The sequence below is a fragment of the Myotis lucifugus genome, unplaced genomic scaffold, assembly GCF_000147115.1.
Source record: "Myotis lucifugus unplaced genomic scaffold, Myoluc2.0 scaffold_100, whole genome shotgun sequence".
NCBI lineage: Eukaryota > Metazoa > Chordata > Mammalia > Chiroptera > Vespertilionidae > Myotis > Myotis lucifugus.
The window spans coordinates 4,163,547-4,177,982 of NW_005871148.1; the positions used below are offsets into that span (position 1 = coordinate 4,163,547).

A 14,436-nucleotide genomic window follows, 5' to 3' on the forward strand; every position below is an offset into this window, starting at 1 on the left:
ATGGGGCAAGCCCCCACCACCCAGTGTTTGTGTCCATTGGTTATGCTAATATGCATGCATATAAGTCCTTTGGTTGTTCTCTAACCCCCCACCTCCCCTGCCAAAGGACCTATGTGCTCTCTTGAGGGTGGTTACCTAGAAGTTCAAAGGTGTGTTAACCTAGATGCACAAAAACGATGCACAGGGTCTGCGTAAGGCAAAGATGGACCTTTTACTACAAAAGTTATAGGCCCTGGCCGGGTAGCTCAGTTGGTTAGAGTGACGTTCCGATATGCCAAGGCTGTGGGTTCAATCCTTGGTCAGGGCACATACAAGAAGGAACCAATGGATGCATAAGTGGAACAAATCAATGTCCCAGCCCTTCATCCTTCCACTTTCTCCAAAATTGATTAAAACCAAAAGTTACATGTCTGAGCTTGACCTGTCTGACTCAGATAGGAATTTATGATTAGATCATCCTGTGAGGTTACTTTCCCTAACCTCCTTTTTTGTCCACGGACACCAGGCTGGAGCGATAAGCAAGGGCTGGAAGGTGGAGGATTGTAAATTGGCTTTCTCTGGAGGGCAGTAGGAGCCATTAGGAGGTTTCCCTGATGAACCTGCGATGTTCTGGAAGTCAGCCCTGTCCCATGGCCTTGCCCGGAAAGGCAGGAGGTCCACACTTAGGCTGTGTGGAAAGAGCCCCTTTGGGGGGCAAAGGAAAGCAGAGGGGTCTTGCTGTGTGCCTACGGAGAGAGGCCCTTCGGCTGGAAGTTGGAGAGAGAGAGGAACCCTCTTACCCTGCCATGAGAAGGGGCTCCATACCCAGCCTAACGAGGAGGGTTAGGAAGGCTGAGGCAAAATGACCACTTGCGCCTTTTTTCCCCCTTGAAAACTAAACAAAGCAGCTGTGTTCAGTGGCCCCTCAGGAAGACCAGTCATTTCCTGAGGAGATATCAGGCCAGCCCAGGCATTGTTCCCGGTTTCCAGCAATGGCCGCCATTACCTGACCAGCATCGCAGCCCATCTCCTCTCGCTGCGCTGGGAGAAGTCACCAGAGTGATCTTTCTGCTTTTCACAGGGCGGCTCCTCTGCGCTGCATGGGAAGTGTCTTCTGCCCCCGGGGCATGGCCCAAAGGCAGCAGTAACTTGCCCAAAGTCTTGCTTTCAGGATGCGACTGGGGTTGACTAAAGAAGGCAAGATGTGGCTGGGAGTCCTGCTGGTACTTCTGCTCTGTGAGTTTTATTCTCTTTTGACCTCAATTACACTTCGTGAGAATTGAAGCAAGTGAAGTCAACGTATTTCTTCTGTCTTTTCCAGGTTCGAGCCTCGAGGGTCAAGAGAACTGTAAGTTGTAAAGTTTCTACCTAGGTTCATTGTGTCTTCCGTGATTCTGAACACTCATGTCGAATTGCTTGGGTTAATATCTATAACAACTGAGAAACGTAGTCCAATTGAGAGCTGAAGTTTATTGCTTTCTGGCATTTTTAGAAGGTTTTAGAAAGGAAAGAAAAAACTCTTGTTCTAAGCCAAGTTCTAATCAACATGTTCTGGAAGTAGCATACATTTTCTAGATCTTAGTTAACTGCTGTATGTTAGGTTTGGGGAGGTGATTTTTAAAAAGTGAGCAATTGCATAATTTGTTTTTTGTTGTTCTACCATACATTTCTCATTTGCATATTCTACCCCCTTCCAAAAGGTTTTGTTCTCAAATGAACTGTAATCCGTTTGTTAGATTCAGGAAGGCAGAACAGAGTTTAAATTGTTGTTACAACTTTTTTCTCCCAAATGACCTAAAACATATTGGTTTTCATTTCTCATACATCCATGAAGCTGCAGTTATAACTGTAATATTGTGTGGTTGTGCACAGGGAGGGGGGCTTATCCTTGAAGTCTGTTTTATCATCCCCTTTGGAGCTAATTTTGAAACAAGATAAGTTGGAATGGTTTTGCTTCATCTGGGACCCTATGAAAGAGGGGGCTTGGCTGGGGCAGAGGGCTTAGTGGAGCCCACAGAGCAGGATTCCTTGTCAGTGGTCACTTCAGTCGGCAAAGATGGGGGTGACTGGGTTGTAGACAATTGTACAGCCTCTGGAGATGATGTACTTGGATGATGCTGGTTTGATGAGCCGGGGCTCAGAGCAGCGGCTCCAGGACAAAGAGGGCTGGTGTGGCTACTAGCAAAGCCCATCTGCTGGTCTCCAGGTCAACTGCCCATGTACTATTGCAGGCATTTGACCCCCATGGCAACCCATGGAGGCAGGATATCCATTATCATCCTCATCATCCCAATTAACTGATGGTGTCTCTGCATCTCAGAGAAATAACCGACTTGCCAGATGGAGGGAGAGACAGTTGGCAGGGCATCGGCACTAGAATCTCCACTTTCCAAAACCCGCCGAATCTGTCTGGAGCCATAGGCCTGCCTCAGCTCTTTACAGCCAGCCTTACTTTGCCTCTGTGAGCCCTTTTCTCAGAGTGGGGATGATAAGAGGATTAAGCATGGACTCCCGTGAGGGTGAGAGTAGCTAAAAGGAGGTGCCTGGCCTGCCCAGCATGTGATGAGTGATGGCTTACTACGCACAGTCCTGGGTCCTCCCCACCTTTACAATCGCTCCTGCCCACCCTCTCTGTCCAGCCAGCCCGCTCCCGCCAGCTTTTGGCCAACCACACGCTGCCAACACTCTTGCCTCTGGGCTTCTGTGTCTCTTGCACATCCTGTTTCCCAGGACCTCCAGACTCTCCCAGCTCCTTCCCCACCTTAGATGGAAGTAAATCACCGCCTTCCCATGGTTCGTAGAGAATAATCTTTGTACCTTCAGGGAAAACCGCGGAACTGCAGGACTCAGAGCAGGAGGCTCTCCCACTGCTTCCTCAGGTCTCCACCTTGTTTATTTTTCTTCTTCTTTTAATCTTAATTGTTGAAAGTATTACATAGATCCTCCTCCCCCACCCCCATTAACCTCTTCCAGCCCACTCCTGCCCTCCCCAGGCCCCTACCCTCACCACCCTATTGTCTGTGTCCATGGGTTATGCATATATGCATACAAGTTCATTGGTTGATCTCTTCCCATGCCTCCACCTGGTTTTATACCTGAGGAAACTGAGGCCCAGAGGCCAGAAAGTACTTGTGCACTGGATGTGAGAGTGGGGGCTAGGGTCCAGGTCTCCCATTCCTCAGGCCATGCTGTCAGGGCATTGGACATGCATGACCGATTGTTGCAGGCGCAGGAACAGCACCAGGTGTTAGACTTGTGGGGTCAGACTGGACCTGGGTTCAGCATTCTTGGTACTTGAGTTCTGGCTAGGAAAGAATTCAGAGCCAAGACTCTAAGAGAATATCTATTTATAAAATCGCAAAGGTAGAAGAAGTAATTTGTAGAAGAAATGGGCTTAGGAAACAAGTTATAGAGGCAAAGGAAGGGCCCTAGGAGCTTGGGACTGAGGGAGGTCATGGGGCGAGGAGGGGAGGATGGGCAGGAAGAGGGAAAGGGGAAGGCACAGGTGTGCTGCAGGGAGGGCCAGCCGGTGGGCCCTCTGTCCCAAGGGTTTTATGGGTGAAGATTTTAGGAGAGGTCCCAGGGGAAGATCTCAGTAGACTATTTAGCAGTTTTCCAGGTGTGTCCTTTCAGGGTTGTGATCTCCACTGATTGATTGGCCACTACCAGGGCAGGGGCTCATTATTTAATGCAGCTGGTCCTGAGGTCAGCCCTGGGGTGGCTGGTTTGGCTGCTTTTATGGGCCTGCAGGTGAAATACAACTGAGGCCTAGATATTATCTCTGGGAGGAAAGGCCCCGGGGGTCCAAACCTCAGTGAATATGCTGGGGGAGGAAAGGTCACCCTGAGGTGAGGTCTCACCCTACATCTGTCCATTGCCAGGCACCCAGAGCTTTCTGTCCTGGTGACCTCCTGGACCTGGCCCATCGTCCCTGCTCTGCTCACGCCTGTAACTGCCCTCCACACCAGGAGCCTGCTCCACACGGCAGGCTCTCTGTGGTTGAGGTGCTTGGTCAGCCTGGGCCTTTTCCACTCCTTTATCTCAGGCCCTCAGCCCACTCGGCCAGCCAGCCTCAGGAGATGATCTCAATCCCATCTTCACCTTGAAAACAGTGCTGTCTGGAGGGAACTCCCTCAACTTCCCGCCCTGCCCTGGCTGCAGGCTTATCTGCGTCCCACCCATCCTCCCGGCTTCCCTCCAGATTCAGACGAGACGTCTGCCCCGCCCCCTTTGCCCCCCAGACTAGGGCCAGCCTGTCCCTCTGGGATCTGAGCCCAGGCCTTGCATGGCCCCCCAGGATCACAATCTATAATTTGTGCAGTTGCCATCCCACTTTTAGCATCTTTCTCCTCCCCCTTTCTTGGTCTTTCCCCTGCAAACATGATTGGTAGTTCTTATTTTTTGGGGAAAAAGGAAAATCACACACAGCCCACCCCTTCCATTTATCTCGAGTCCCCTATCTGTCCGTTCCCGTCTCTGAAGGCTGGTTTATACTCACTGTCTGTGCTTCCTCACCTCTCAGTCAGCCCTCACTCACTCAGCACCTGGCGGTGCACTGCCCCCCCCCCCTCCCCCCCTGCACTGGAAACCTCTGCCGGAGCCTCTGATGCCAAAGCTGTGAACACTCCAGCCCTCAGCTCTGGGCCCTGTGCTGCCTTTGCAATAAGCCTCCTTCCTTGGCCTCCTGGCCCCTCTTCCCTGGTGTTCTCTTACATCCCTGACAAACCCTGGGGGATGTTTGGACTGTCCCAGGGTTTGAACTCCCTCCATCCCTTTGTCTCTGCAGGCTCACAGGTCTTATCCTCTCTGGAGTTGCTCAACCCCCTCTGCTCCTCCACATACCCCGCCGGTCTGGCAGAGCCCTGGCCTGTCCCCTGAGCATCATGCGGGGCCAGTAGGTGACATCTCCTCCTAGTCATCTCCCAGGTCCCTCAAACCAGTCTCATCGCCTGACTTTTTTCTTCACCCTTACCTCTTTCTGCAATTTTCTGAGTTAGTCGGCGACACCTATATCCTCCCGGGTACCTAATCCAGGACCTTATTTTCCACTCTTGTCTCAACCCCCATATTCGATCAAACAAGTCTTTAAACATTTTTTAAATAAAATACATATAACATAAAATTTATTTTTTATTAATGATATTTTGTATATTCATAATGTGCAAATGTCACCACTGTCTAGTTCCAGAAACAACCCCCCCCGCTCCCGCCCCCGAAATAAGTCCTTTTGTGTCCGCTCAATATTTCCTAAGTCCATCCCTTCCCTTCATTCCCCCTGCTCCTGCCCTCTCTCAGGCCTCCTCAGCTTCACCTGAACCCCTGTCCAAGCTGGTCTCTCTGCCCAGCCCACAGTGATCTTTCTAAAGCTCCAGTGTCATCCTGTCACCCTTCTCCTAAACCCGTGATGGCGAACCTATGACACGCGTGTCAGAGGTGACACGCGAACTCATTTTTTTGGTTGATTTTTCTTTGTTAAATTGCATTTAAATATATAAAATAAATATCAAAAATATAAGTCTTTGTTTTACTATGGTTGCAAATATCAAAAAATTTCTATATGTGACACGGCACCAGAGTTAAGTTAGGGTTTTTCAAAATGCTGACATGCTGAGCTCAAAAGGTTCGCCATCACTGACCTAAACACTCTCAGAACTGGACCCAGCTTGTCAGCCCAGCAGGCAAGGCCCTCTATTCTGGCGCCTCCTACCTGGCTCCTGTGGCCCCTCCGGCCCCATACTCTGGTTCCGGGAACTGTTTGTGCCCAGATTCATTGATTTGTCATGCCCCTGTGTCCTGGTACATGCTGTTCTCCTGCCTGAGCACCCCTGTTTCTTGGCCAGGTTAAGGCTTGGTTCAGCAGTCACTTCCTTCAGACTTTCCTTAGCCTCTCCTGGGCAGCCCTTCCTCTTGGTGTTTGCATCTCTGTACTCCAGTTATCTGGGCCTCCACCGGCCAGCCTGGTCCATGACAGTAGGATGATTTTGTATTCACCCTTTAAGCCCATCACCTGGCGCAGGTGCTCGGTGAATGTCTCATTGAAGGAGACTCCAACTGAACTTGGAGATAGTATTTCAGATTTAAATGAGCAGACGGGCCAGCATGCTCTGTGCTGAGCACTGAAGTTCAGCAGGGACTCCATGCTTCATGGCTCCTGGTGATTTTCCAGACAATAGTGTGTGGCTTCTCCCTCTCTCCCCCCACCTTTCTTTCTGAGTCATTTCCAGGTTGAGGGACACATGGCTGGCTGAGTCATAATATCTCATCTTCCCGGGAGCATCAGCTGATTGGTAGCTGGAGGCAGAAGAAAGCAGACCCCTTGGTTTTGGGTTTGAGGATTTGGCACTGTGAGCACGGGCACCGTACTATGGTGACTCTGTTACTTTGGATTCTTCACCAGCCTTCATCTCCCCAGATTGAAAATATCTGACATCATTAAAAAAAATTTATATATATATATATATATATATATATATATATATATAGAGAGAGAGAGAGAGAGAGAGAGAGAGAGAGAGAGAGAGAGAGATTTCCGAGAGGAAGGGAGAGGGAGAGAGATAGAAACCTCAATGATAAGAGAGAATCATTGATCGGCTGCCTCCTACTCACCCCCATTGGGGATCAAGCCCACAAACCAGGCATACACCCTGACTGGGAATCGAACCGTGACCTCTTGATTCATAGGTCGATGCTCAACCACTGAGCCACACCGGTCAGACAGATCTGACCTCTTTAGGCTGTTTCACAACCTTGTCCTTCCATCACAATAGTTCTAGACCTTTTGGGTTTTGAAAGGAGATCTGTGGATCCTCTCTCTATAAAATTGCACACTTGCATACAAGTGGAGGTGGTTCATGGCCTCCTAACACCCATTGGTGAACTTCCAGGGAGCCCAGGTTGTGAACAATCACTCTGTTGTGTGAATAATGAGACTGATAGGCAGTAACCCAGTTTGGTTATTCCTGGGCAGTTTATTCACAAAGAGCTAATATTTTCCATTTTCTGTATTATCTTAATCATCAGGTAAATATTTTTGAAAATTGTTTGGGTGGTATATTTGTTATCTATTGCTGCTTAACAAATTACCCCAAAACATAGTGGCTTAAGATAACAATTTATTACCCCACACCTTTTCTGAGGGTAAGGAATCCAGGAGTGGCTTAGTTGGCTGGTTCTGAATCAGGGTGTGTCAGAAAATTAGAGATAAAATGTTGGTCAGGTTACAATGATCAAAAGGCTTGTCTGAAACTGAGGGAACTGCTTTTAAGCTCAGTAGCTGTTCCTTGGCCTAAAAATAAGGAGTGTTAGAGTATCCAGGAGACTCAGTAAGTCTCCAGTAAGTCTTGCAACAACCTACTAAATGTTATTACCCCATCTTACCAATGAGGAAGCAGAGCATAGAGAGGTTAATCACCTAAGATCATGTAATAAATGATGAACCAGAACTTGCATGTTTGTCTGCCTGAATCCTATGCTTCCTCCAGGGGCCACAGTGTGGCCGCTCATATTTATCTTAGGGATGTGTTTTATTTATTTTTATTTTTTAAATATATTGTATTGATTTCAGAGAGAGGAAGGGAGAGGGAGAGAGAGATAGAAACATCAATGATAAGAATCATTGATCGACTGCCTCCTGCATGCCCCCTACTGGGGATTGAGCCCAGACCGGAGCATGTGCCCATCACCTTTCTCACTCATCTGCCTGGCATTTTCCTAACCCGAAAATGTGGGCATTAGACATGGTCCCAACGATCCTGGGACCTTTCAATCCGCAGGCAGACATTCTATCTACCGAGTCAAACCGGTGAGGGCAAGGGCATGTTTTACTTGTCACACTTGTCTTGGTGGAATATGAGCAGCTTAGTACCAACTGCCTCATGCTTGACCCACTACCCAGCGTCATTACCCACTTGGCCCCTGTGGGCATTTGGGACCCCTGAGCACTATGCTGCGTAGGGTGATGACAACCCAGTGTGGTGAAGGTCACCGGGACAATGCTGTTTCTCAGATAACAGGAGTCTTCCTTTCTTCCCCTCTTATTTAGCTTTTACCATCAACAGTGTCCACATGGTGATCCTGCCAAAGCAGGAGGTGCAAAACGGGGAGAATCTGACCCTGCAGTGCATCGTGGACATCAGCACCACTTCTCACGTCCGGCCTCAGCACCAGCTGCTGTTCTATAAGAATGACGAGCAGTTTTACAACGTCTCCTCCATGAAGAGCACAGAGAGTTATTTCATCCCCCAAGCCCGGGTCCACAATGCAGGGATATACAAATGCACTGTGATTCTGAACAACAAGGTGAAAACCACATCGGAGTACGAAGTGATGGTGAGAGGTGAGTCCCTGGATTTGAACGTAGCTCAGGCAGATGAAGCTAACACATGCAGGAGCAAGAACAGTGATTGAATGCGTAGTAACACTAGGCCTAGCTGCTCACCCATCACCTTTCTCACTCATCTGCCTGGCGTTTTCCTAACCCGAAAATGTAGGCATTAGACATGGTCCCAACATGCCTGGCTGTTTATCACCATCTTGCCTTTGCACATGCTGTTCCCTCTTCCAGGAATACCCTTCTTCATCTCATCTCCTCGTGAAATACTATTTCTCCTTGAAGACTCAGCTCAATGATCTTTTCTCTGACACATTTCCAGACAAAATTGATCTCCCCCAGGGTCCTCGAAGCTCTTATGCTCTCTACATTCAATGGCATTTGTATAAAGGTCATTGAGTCAAGGTTTGACACTGGATTCTGTAGTCAGTCTGCCTGGATTCCAATCTGGGCAAGTCTCTGAACCTCTCTAAACTTTAAAATTCTCATCAGTGAAATGAAGATAATAATAATACCTAGCTCAGGGAATTTTGAGAGGATTAAAAGATACCTGTGGGTAAAGGGCTTAGCCTAATACTAGCACATAATGAGTTCCCAGTAAATGGCATTTACTCTTTTACTCGATATTGCAACTATTTCTCACTCATGTGTCTGCTTTTCTAGACTGTAAGAGCATGAGAAAAGAGGTGGTATTTGGTGTATTTTTGTATCTCAAACAAAGAATCTGGCTCACAGTAGCCCTCAATAAGTGATTGTGAAATAAATTAAACAGATGAAAAGGGGAAGTAGAAATAGATGGAGAAACAGAAGAGAAATCATTGTGGGAAATTTGGGTTCAGAGATACAGGGTTTCATTCATTCATTCATTCATTCATTCCCTCCCTCAAGAAACAATTCCCAAGGCTGCAAGCCAGGAAAAAACCAGTGCAAGACATGTACATGCATCAGGCAGGCCCCAGCTCCAGAGGTAGTTGCAGTCTGGTGGGGAAGGAAGACATTTACACAGATAATTACAGTCCAATAGCTATAAGATCTGAGTGCCTTGGGAGCACAAAAGCGGGAGGAAATAATTCTGCCGAGAGGACTTCGAGATGTCTTCCTGGAGGGAGGGACATTGGGTCCAGATCCAGAAGATCATGTAAGAGTTTGCTTGATGGTGAAGTGGCACAAGGGACACGTGGTATCAGCGTGAAAGAGCGGAGGCTGAGAAAGAGGGGAGTATCCCAGCAGAATGCCCAACCTTTTGGGATCTTCATTTCCTGTCCCTAAAATAGAGATAACTAGTTACTGGCACGTTTCCTGTCCCTAAAATAGAGATAACTAGTTACTGGCACGTTTCCTGTCCCTAAAATAGAGATAACTAGTTACCGATCTTGAAGGATTATTTTGCTTTAAGGATTAAATGAATAGTGAATGAAGTGTGCTCAGTAACCAAGTATTGAATGAATGAATGGCCCATCATGTATGAGATACTGGGTCAGGCCATCCTTAGAAAAAAATAACCCTTACAGCAAACAGGAAGCAGGAAGAACCAGTGGGCAAGGGTCTGGTGGCATTTTCCTTTTATAAGTATGAAATCTCTGATCACTTTCTTTTCTTTTTTTATTTATTTAAATTTTTAAAATTGATGTGCCCTGGCTGGGAATCGAACCATGACCTCCTGGTTCATAGGTAGACGCTCAACCACTGAGCAACACCAGCCAGGCTCTGACCACTTTCTTGTCAGTCTTTGAGACTCACATGGGAGAACATGACAGCATCCTCCTCCAGGCCAGTTCCTCCATAGGTGTCAGGCATCTCTTTGTGTCACCAGGGGCAACAGCCACAGAAATGCAAACCAGCCCTTCTTCATCTCCACTGAGGACAGGGGAGGATCCAACATGTCTGGGCATTTACATTAGTGATGAGGAAAGAGTGGTAGATCAAGAGTTTTGGAAGTGTTTGTTGGAAAGAAATGTGCCGGCAGGCTTTAGAAAGTTAGGGTACTTTTTCTTAAAACTTGGATGATTGAATGGACAGAGTTAGTAAATTCAGCCCCATACTTTCTGACAGCTGTTGCCATAACTCATTTCTGCATTTTTGTGCTTTTGTGATCAGGAGAGTCACTCAGACTATCATTAGTTCTGGTAATGAGAACTACCATTTATTAGCCTCCCATGAGATAAATGCTTATAAGTGCTTGACACACATTTCATTTAAATCCTGCCGTAGCACTGGGAGAGAAGCGTAGTTCCTCCCGCTTACAGGAGTGTACCCTGCGGCTCAGAGAGGTTGAGTTTCGCACTTCATCAAAGGCAAAGCTAGAGTTAGAACCAAGATCTATCTGACTCTAAAGTTGACCTCTAAGCCGTGGTTATTATGATAGGTCTTCGAGGTAGACTAAAGGCAGTTGATCCATTCATTAAACATTTATTGAGTTTTTACTCTGAGCCAGGCCCAGCATCCAGCAGTGAGTAAGACATGGTCCCTTCCCGTGGGGAGCTCCTTCATAACAGCTGCACCACAGGTAACAGTAGTGGTATGAATACAGTCCAGGTCTTCTTCCCAAGCAGACAGCCCTCCATCTCCAAACTTGGTGGGTCCAAAAAAAAAAAAAAGATCACTCTAGCCACTTTGCTCAGTAATTAGAGTGTCGGCCCGTGGACTGAAGGGGGCTGAAGGGTCATGGGTTCAATTCTGGTCAAGGGTAGATACCTGAGTTGCAGGTTCAATCCCCAGCACTGGTCGGGGCACATGCAGGAGGCAACCAATCCATGTGTCTCTCTCACATCGATGTTTTTCTCTCTCTGTCTCTCCCCATCCCTTCCATTCTCTCTAAAAATTATTGAAAAAAATATTCTCGGGTGAGAATTAACAAACAACAACAACAAAATTCATAAGAGTCATAAGTGATTGGGTGAGGTGGCACATCCAGGAAGAGTCAAGTTTAGGATGCAAGCAAGTCTGTCTGACTCCAAGATGAAGTTCATGACCACAAGACTATGGGGCCTGGACAGGACATCTCATCTCAGCCAGGTTCTCCCAGCTCCCCCTAATCTGACCTGGTTTACTACTCGATGTATCTTTCTCTCCACCCCTTTCTCTGTTCTAGACCCTCCACTCACACACCTCAGCCCGAGCAGTTGCCCATGTGCGTGTGTACCCTGAAATCCTGTCCTTAGCCCCCATCCCACAACATCTGCCCAAATAACACCCTTCCTCCAAGATTCCCCTCAGGCCCTGTTCCTTTCTAGTATTTTCTCTGAACCCCCAGGCAAAGAGACCCTCCTCCTTTCCTGACTTCTCCATCACGCATTGTCTCTGCAGCACCCTCTGATGCTCAGTTATTTTCAGCTTTGCTTTTTAACGGGAGGCCATGCACAATCCCCTTTCCCTCCCCTCCTATACCCAAACCTCTGGCCTTGGAGTCAGACAGACCCAGGGTCGAATCTCCACTCTGGGGGCTTGAAAACTATGAGCCTTGAACCTCCCTGAGCTTCACCTTCTTCATCTGTAAAATGGGCATAACTTTATCTTTCATGCCCACCCTGGAGGTTTATTATGAGAATGAATATAGAGTCGACCTAACTTGCAACTGGCATTCAATAAAGTATAACAACAACCACAGAAATACTAATGAATACTGGCTGGGCTGTTTTGTTTTTAACTGTTTCACTTGGGGAGACTTGTTTTCCCAATGGGATTATAAAGGTTGAAAGCACCAACCACATCTTCAACATATTTTGTACTTTTCAAAGTACCTGGTGTAGTGCTGGACACATACATGCTCAGTAATTACCTGGTAGGTAGCACTGGGTGTTCTGGGAATAAAATAAAAAGAACTCTTATTATTTAAAAATATATATTTTTATTGATTTCAGAGAGGAAGAGAGAAGGAGAGAGAGAGAAACATCAATGGTGAGAATCATTGATCGGCTACCTCCTGCACACTCCACACTGGGGATCGAGCCCAAAACCTGGGCATGTTCCCTGATTGGAAATCAAACCATGACCTCCTGGTTCATAGGTTGACACCCAACCACTGAGTCACACTGGCCAGGCAAGAAAAGAACTCTTAGATGGGTCAACCACAATGACTCACTTGTACCATTCAATCAAACTAATACTAATGGACTTTCTCTTTCCCCAAAGGAGTGTCCAGTCCCAGAGTGACACTGGACAAGAAGGAGGCGATAGAGGGCGGAGTCGTGATCGTCAATTGTTCTGTCCCCAACGAAAAGGCCCCAGTACATTTCATAGTTGAAAAAGTCGAACTAGACAAAAAAGCTATCAAGCAAAAAAGAGAAAAAAATTCTCAGCACCAGAATTTTGTGACGCTGGACTTCACAGTGGAGGAACAGGACCGTCTGATCTATTTCCTCTGTCAAGCCAGCATCGTTTCTGGGAGGCACGTGGAGACCTCTGCGACCACCAGGAGCGAACTGGTCACCGTGAGGGGTGAGAGTCCTGTTCTCTCTCTCTCTCTTTTTTTTTTCATTCTTTCTGGCTTGCTGGTTTGGTACCGGGAGAAAGAGCCCAGGATTGGAAAGGGGCTGAGGACTTCTGGCTGGGCTGCTCTTCTCAAGACTGTTCGTAATCACTTTAGGTCCATAGTTCTCAAACTTAAAAAAAAAATTTTTTTTCTTGGTTTTAGAGAGGAAGTGAGAGATAGAAATATCAATGATGAGAGAGAATCATTGATTGCCTTCTGCAGACCTCTCACTGAGGATTAAGGTTGCAACCGGGCATGAGCCCTGACCAGGAATCGAACTGGCAACCCTCTGGTGCACAGGACGATGCCCAACCAACTGAGTCACACTGGCCAGGGCTATCATTGTTTTTATTGTATGATTTTTTAAAAAGTTAATACATTTTTTGCCGAAACCGGTTTGGCTCAGTGGATAGAGCGTCGGCCTGCGGACTCAAGGGTCCCGGGTTCGATTCCGGTCAAGGGCATGTACCTGGGTTGCGGGCACATCCCCAGTCGTTTTAGAGCTTCTTTATATGATTTTTTTCAATGCAAAACCTTTAATGTTTAGTTAATCAAATGTATCCATCCTTCTTCCTTATGATATCTCAGCTTTGTGATTCACACCTAAAGTTCCTCCGTACTCCAAGATTATGAAAGAAAAAAAATGCATTGATGTTTTCTCTTACTGTTTCTGTGGTTTAAATGTGTTATTTCCCCCCCTGCATTTAGGTCTCTGGTGCATCTGGAGTTAATCTGAGCATAAGAAAAAACCCTTCAGTTATTAGTGAGCTACCCCAGGGGCACTTGCTGAGGGTCCTGAGAGATATTCTCCCTTTTTTGACCTTTATTCAGGAAAGATTATGTTTTTAAACGTTAGCTTTTTTGTGTGAATTTAAATGGCTTTATAGTTAAAAAGCTAATGAATATGAAAATATTAATATCACTTTTGGCATTTTAAAAAATATTTTTAATTGATTTTAGAGAGGAAGGGAGAAGGAGAGAGGGATAGAAGCATCAATAATGAGAGAAAAATCATTGATTGGCTGCCACCTGCACGCCCCCTACTGGAGATCGAGCCTGCAACCCAGGCATGTGCCCTTGACAGGAATCAAACCCGGGACCCTTCAGTCCACAGGCTGACGCTCTATCCACTGAGCCAAATCAGCTAGGGCCACTTTTGGCATTTTTAACAACCCTATCTGTACATACTCTCTATGATCTGTTATTTTTTTAGCAGGAGCAAAGGCCTAGCCCTGCTTTTCTTTCTGTCTCCTGGAGATTCCCCACCCTGGTGTCTGACACATATTTTATTAAGACGGTGTTTTCAAACTGTGAGCCATGAAATCAATTCAGTCAGTTACAACCAACATTTTAAAGAAAGGAGTAGAATACACTATTTTTGCATCTGGTTATTTAAATATTTATTTTCATGAAATAGCACTGTCTACACAATTGTCATTTTTGAAAGCTATGGACTGTTTATGCTGAAATCCCAGAGTTGTGTGAAACAGCGCAAGAGGAACCTAGATAATGCTTGGTGGGCGAGGGAAGAGTCTGTTTCTAATGACTCTTTATTTCTGAGGTCATTTGAAGAAGGTTCTGCAGATTAGATTTAGAGAAGATGGTTTAGCCTTTGGGAAGCTCAAGAAAGTTAGAGAATTGCAGTTAAGAAGAAGTT

At 46.6% G+C, this 14,436-nt stretch overlaps 1 protein-coding gene across 9 annotated transcripts in view; it reads left to right on the forward strand.

The window, feature by feature from the left end:
* The first annotated feature begins 937 nt into the window (after positions 1-937).
* PECAM1 (platelet and endothelial cell adhesion molecule 1) overlaps positions 938-14,436 on the forward strand; it is a 51,457-nt gene continuing 37,958 nt past the window's right edge. For 6 of the 9 annotated variants that reach the window (XM_006092448.3, XM_014458920.2, XM_014458922.2 and 3 more), the window contains exons 1-4: positions 1,152-1,215; positions 1,301-1,327; positions 8,021-8,314; positions 12,440-12,745. In XM_006092448.3, the coding sequence (XP_006092510.1) occupies positions 1,152-1,215; positions 1,301-1,327; positions 8,021-8,314; positions 12,440-12,745 (691 nt within the window). Of the gene's footprint in view, positions 1,216-1,300; positions 1,328-8,020; positions 8,315-12,439; positions 12,746-14,436 lie in introns of all 9 variants that reach the window. The other 3 variants (XM_023756999.1, XM_014458923.2, XM_014458919.2) reach the window with 3 other exon arrangements.